Raw genomic sequence first — 6,851 nt, 5'->3', positions numbered from 1 at the left:
GGGAAAATTGGACATCCACATGCAGAAGAATGAAACTGGACCACTCTCTTTCACCATACACAAAGATAAACTCAAAATGGATGAGAGATCTAAATGTGAGACAAGATTCCATCAAAATCCTAGAGGAGAACACAGGCAACACCCTTTTTGAACTTGGCCACAGTAACTTCTTGCAAGATACATCCACAAAGGCAAAAGAAACAAAAGCAAAAATGAACTATTGGGACTTCATCAAGATAAGAAGCTTTTGCACAGCAAAGGATACAGTCAACAAAACTAAAAGACAACCTACAGAATGGGAGAAGATATTTGCAAATGACATATCAGATAAAGGGCTAGTTTCCAAAATCTATAAAGAACTTATTAAACTCAACACCAAAGAAACAAACAATCCAATCATGAAATGGGCAAAAGACATGAAGAGAAATCTCACAGAGGAAGACATGGACATGGCCAACAAGCACATGAGAAAATGCTCTGCATCACTTGCCATCAGGGAAATACAAATCAAAACCACAATGAGATACCACCTCACACCAGTGAGAATGGGGAAAATTAACAAGGCAGGAAACAACAAATGTTGGAGAGGATGCGGAGAAAAGGGAACCCTCTTACACTGTTGGTGGGAATGTGAACTGGTGCAGCCACTCTGGAAAATTGTGTGGAGGTTCCTCAAAGAGTTAAAAATAGACCTGCCCTACACCCCAGCAATTGCACTGTTGGGGATTTACCCCAAAGATTCAGATGCAATGAAACGTCGGGACACCTGCACCCCGATGTTTCTATCAGCAATGTCCACAATAGCCAAACTGTGGAAGGAGCCTCGGTGTCCATCGAAAGATGAATGGATAAAGAAGCTGTGGTTTATGTATACAATGGAATATTACTCAGCAATTAGAAACGACAAATACCCACCATTTGCTTCAACGTGGATGGAACTCGAGGGTATTATGCTGAGTGAAATAAGTCAATCGGAGAAGGACAAACAGTGTATGTTCTCATTCATTTGGGGAATATGAATAATAGTGAAAGGGAATATAAAGGAAGGGAAAAGAAATGTTGGGAAATATCAGGAAGGGAGACAGAACATAAAGACTCCTAACTCGGGGAAACGAACTAGGGGTGGTGGAAGGGGAGGAGGGCGGGTGTTGGAGGGGAATGGGTGACGGGCACTGAGGTGGACACTTGACGGGATGAGCACTGGGTGTTTTTCTGTATGTTGGTAAATTGAACACCAATAAAAATTAATTAAAAAAAAATAAAGCTATTCTTCTCACACTATTCCAAAAAAATCAAAGAGGAAAGAAAACTTCTGAATTTCTTCTATGAGGCTAATATTATCCTGATACTAAAACCAAAGACACTACAAAAAATGAAAATCACAGGCCAACATCTCTGATGAACATAAACGCAAAAATCCTCAACAAAATTTTAGCAACCTGAAATCAACAATATATTTAATTTTTTTTCAGTATGATCAAGTAAGATTTATCCCAGGCAGGCAAGAATGGTTCAATATGTACAAATTGATCAATGTGACACACATATCAACAAAAAAAGGATAAAAATTATATGATTATCCCAATAGATGCAGAAAAATCATTTGACAAAATACAACATATGTTCATGATAAAAATTCTCAACAAAGTGGAGTTTGAGGGAACATATGTCAATATAGTAAAGGCCATATATAAAAAACTCAGAGCTAATATTACACTTGATGCTGAAAAACTTAAAGTGTTCTTTCTAAAATGAGAAATAAGATAAGAATCTCCACTCTCACCACATTATTCAAAATAGTACTGGAAGTTCTAGCCACAGCAATTAGACAACAAAAAATAAATAAAAAACATCCAAACTGATAAGGAAGAAGTAAAACTTTAACTATTTGCAGATGACATGATGCTATATTTAAAAAACTCAAAGGACTCCACCAAAAAACTAATAGAACAGATACATGAATTTAGTATTGGGATACATAATAAACAGACAGAAATCTGTTATCTTCCTATACACTCATAACAAAGTAGCAGAAAGAGAAATTACAACAATAATCCCATTTACAATTGCACCAATAAAGAATAAAATATCTAAGAATAAATTTAACCAAGAAGATGAAATATCTGTACTTTGAAAACCATAGGACATTGATGAAAGGAATTGAAGATGACAAACATGAAGAGATATACCATGCTTTTACATTGGAAAAATTAATATAGTTAAAATATCCATACTGCCCAAAGAAATTTACAGGACCCCATGCAATCTTTATCATAATATCAATAGAATTTGTCACAGAACTGCAATAAATAATCCTAAAATTTACGTGCACTATCGGTGGGCATGCAAATTAGTATAGCACGACAAAAAACAGTGAAACATCTGAAACTAATGTAGCATCATATGTTAACTTACTGGAATTAAAGTAAAAAGAGAAGACAGATGATATAGATAGATGTTAGATGATAGATAATGTTGTAGATCTGAAACTAATATATAATTTTATATCAAATATACTTCAACAATTTTAAAAAAGGAAATGTTTCATCAATGATCAAACTGATTGATGGAACAGAATAATTCTATCTAACTCTATAAAGTGGATGGGTGGCAATTGAGTAAAAATTAGAGGATATAATGCATGGAAATTTTTTTAAAAAGGTATTCTCTCTAAAAAATAAAAGGTATTCTCTAAAGGAATGCACTACATTCTAATCCTTAAATTCTTCCTACAAATATTTTGAAGGAAAATAAGTAAAAATACTCAATGAAAAGCAAGAATTATAAAAGTAAGGGGAACTGAGAAAGTATTGATTAAACAAAGAACTACAATGATCAATCCATAAAGATTTCAGATACTGGGATTACCAGATACAAACTGAAAACAGTTGTGATCCTAAATTTACAGAAATAAAAGACAAGTATGAAAAAATTTGCCAAGAGTAGATAACTAAAATAAGTAAAGTAGAAAATAAAACAAAAAGCACAAACTTACTTAAATACTAAAAACAGAGTAACAATAATTAAAAACTTTGTATGCAAACTTTATGACAAACTTGAAAGAGATGTAAAAAGAATTTGTGTGTTAGAAGATAGAATTTAGAATGTCATACACAGGCAAGGATAAGGAGGAAAAATAGCAAAAAAAAAAAAAAAGAAAGAAAAGAAGAAAAGAAAAGAAAAGAAAAGAAAAGAAAAGAAGAAAAAAAGAAAAAAAAAGAGAAAAAAAGGAAAAGAATAAGCTAAAATAGGACAGAATGAGAAGATCTAACATAAAATATATTAAAATTCATTTAGACAAAAAAAGTGGTCAGAGGCAATATCTGAAGCAATAATGATCAAGAATTTTCCAGAAGTGATGAAACAACTTATCTACAGAATGACAGCGGGGCAGCTGGGGAGCAGGTCGACTCCCGCCCAGAAGAGGCTCATGTGGGATTTGAAGCAATTGCAAGAGGACCCATCTGTGGGTGTCAGTGGAGCACCATCTGAAAACAACATTATGCGGTGGAATACAGTTATATTTGGACCAGAAGGGACACCCTTTAGAGATGGTATTTTTAAACTAGTAATAGAATTTTCTGAAGAGTATCCAAATAAACCACCAACTGTTAGGTTGTTATCCAAAATGTTTCATCCAAATGTGTATGCTGATGGTAGCATATGTTTAGATATCCTTCAGAATCCATGGAGTCCAACATATGATGTATTTTCTATCATAACATCAATTCAGTCTCTGCTGGATGAACCGAATCCAAACAGTCCAGCCAGTAGCCAGGCAGCACAGCTTCATCAGGAAAACAAACGAGAATATGAGAAAAGAGTTTTGGCCGTTGTTGAACAAAGCTGGAATGATTCACGATAGACAACTGATCTATTAATTTTTTTTTCATCATTGCTGTGTATAATTTACCTCTCAGTAGAAAGGCTAACGAATTTTAAGTGCCACAGGTTTTAAGAATTCTTCAGGAAAAAAAAAGTCCTTCAAAAGCTTGTGTATCTTGATTAATGTACTTTTTATTGCATGGTGTGAACTAAGTTATTGCTTACAGAAATTGGTAATATATCCTGTATTTTTTCCAAGTATATAATGTTGGTGTCAAGTTTTCATGACAGAATAATACACATTTTGTAAATCTGTGCTTTTTTCAAATATTGAATGCCTTATTTTTTAATTCTTTAGATTTTTAAATTGGAGAAAAGCACTTAAAGTTTTTTATATATGAATATTACATGTAAAGCTGTTAATATACATAACTTCAGTGCAAGAGACTTTGTCACTTATTTCTTTATCTGTTTAGGGGGGGTTAATAAGTCTCTAGCTCTCCATCAATTGATAGTAGCTTCATTTCCAATTTCAAAAGAACAGATTTATATTTTATCAAGAAATTCCTCAAATTTTATTCTAAACACCAAGTTATAATTTTCAAACTTTATTTTGAATGTTTGAAAGAAACTATATCCATTTCACTTGAGTCATTATAGACATAACTGGTTTGATTCTGTCCAACTCTGTATTTAGGCCACTTGTTACTGTTTCTTCATGCACTACTTACTGTTAAACTGTATCTTTTGCGATTTCACAGTTTGTACCTCTACCATGAGGAATTGGCACCTCTACGGGAATAGAGAGCTAATGCAATTTACTTTGCTGCTTGATAGCACTTTAAAAGATTTTTGATAATGAAGAAAGTAAAACATTAAACATTTATCAAAATTCACGCCCCACTATTAACACTGAGTAAGAATTGGTTGCATTGGTTTAGTAAGGCAGATACTTGGAAGGAATCTTGGTAACTTAAAATATTTGAAAACTGCCTTTTAATGCAATTGCATATCTATTTATTTTGGAAAAATGTTTCAATATCAGGGCCTGCTGAGTTGCTTTCTCTTGTGGAGATTTTTTTTTAATCTCTTAAGTTGTATAAAAGTTGTACTGCATCTTAGTTTACTGGATAAATTTAAAATACAGTATTGTAGAAAGCTTATACAAAGCTATCCTATGCCTTCAAATAGTACAGAAAATGGAAAATATACAAGTAAATTCTGTTGAACCACCTGTGTAGTCTTTCTAGTAGTTAAAAACTGCTATTTGAGTAACTTCAATAGTTTCTGTCCTGTTCTTACTAGTTTAGTAAGTTAACAGCTTCTCTATTGGTAGACTGTAGGATGGCATTGTCTACAGCTTCTATTTATTAAGCCAAGTTTGACACTGGAAGACTAAGTGCTTTTTCCCTTTAAAAGTTATGATTTGGCAAATTTTAGGGTAATTGTATGGTCTTAAAAAGCTTTTCATACAAATGAGAGTCCATTCACTGGAATTAATGGCCAAAAAAAAAAAAAAAAAAAGATGCTTACAGCTACTTTTTTGGTCATAATAAATGTGATGCTTTCATATTCAGCTCTGAGACAAAGTGTAGCTTCTGAAGACATTTACTCCAATGACTGACTCTTAATATACAGTAGGTATATGAGAGTCTCCCCTCTTATTTTATTAAATGCTGTTTGTACTGCTTCAAAAAAAACAATCTACAAATTCAAATTGAATAAATATGAAATATAATTTTAAAAGTTCACAACTGATCACATTAAAGTAAAGTAGCAAAATATCTAGTATACAGAAAACAATCTTAAAAACAGACAATGAGAGTATATAGCTGGCAGTATGAACAATGGGATATAGAACACACACAGGAAAAATGTCTGCCATCCTTAAATTCTATACTCTGTAAATATCTTTCAGGGATAATGAGAAAATAATGACATTTTCACAGAAAGTAAAACTTGAAGAGTTTTCCAATGGTAGAGACATTTAAAGACATTTTATTTTATTTTTTTTTTTTTAAAGATTTTATTTATTTATTCTTGAGAGATAGAAGGAGAGACAGAGCCAGAGACACAGGCAGAGACAGAGACACAGGCAGAGGGAGAAGCAGGCTCCATGCACCGGGAGCCTGATGTGGGATTCGATCCTGGGTCTCCAGGATCGCGCCCTGGGCCAAAGGCAGGCGCCAAACCGCTGCGCCACCCAGGGATCCCTTTAAAGACATTTTAAAGCGTACGGAATCTCATCTCAGATGGTAACTCATCTGAATTACATCATGTGATGTAGGAAGACATAACATAAAGTGGTAAATATGTAAGTAATCCAATGTTGACTTTATAAAACTATATTATTTATAGTCTTTGGCATGTAAAAATATGTTTGAAGAAATTGTTCAATAAAAGGTACATATAACTCAAGGGTTAGTTTGTTCTTTTATATTATTAAGGAAGAAGTTTTGCCTTGATTAAAATTTTTCTTTACCATAATGTCACCAAGAAGGCAAAGAGCAGACCCTGATTTCCATAACCACACACACCAAAAAATCAAGAATTAGGGAACAAAAATAGCTATGGGAAAGCTCAGGAATTCACTTAAGAAACTTCAGCAACACAGCAAAACAAAAAAAAACTAAGAATAGCTGCACAAAGTGCAGTTATAGAAAAGCTAAATTTGACTGCATCCCACAAGCCCACATTGCTCAGAGCCAAGAGTGAACTCTCCATCCAGAAAGGATTCCCCTCACTGTGAAAGGGAGACCAGGATCAACATCTTCCCCTACCATTTGGGACACTGCACTAAGGATCTGCTTTGGTTTCACCCCATCTAGAGACCAGTAGTACTGAGATGTATAGAGAGGGAGAGGAAGAAAAAAAGAAAAGCAAGGGCTATCAGTACGAGCCAAACGTCACAAGCGACCAGTTCCCAATGACCTGCTCTGCAGAGGACCCTGGTAATTTTTGCCATCAAAGAAACCAACAACCAGCAGAACTGCTACTGTAGATCATCTTCAGATTTCTTTGATATT

General features: G+C 33.9%; 1 protein-coding gene across 1 annotated transcript; it reads left to right on the top strand.

Moving 5' to 3' along the window:
• Positions 1-3,334: 3,334 nt before the first annotated feature.
• On the top strand, positions 3,335-3,865 carry LOC121497736 (ubiquitin-conjugating enzyme E2 B-like). The gene has a single exon (XM_041767470.1). It carries the CDS (start codon positions 3,335-3,337, stop codon positions 3,863-3,865), a length of 531 nt encoding a protein of 176 aa, XP_041623404.1.
• The last annotated feature ends 2,986 nt before the right edge of the window (positions 3,866-6,851 follow it).

Source organism: Vulpes lagopus, chromosome 8, assembly GCF_018345385.1.
Source record: "Vulpes lagopus strain Blue_001 chromosome 8, ASM1834538v1, whole genome shotgun sequence".
NCBI classification, from domain to species: Eukaryota; Metazoa; Chordata; class Mammalia; order Carnivora; family Canidae; genus Vulpes; species Vulpes lagopus.
Note: the sequence above shows the minus strand (reverse complement) of the source record. Positions and strands in the feature narration are given on the sequence as shown.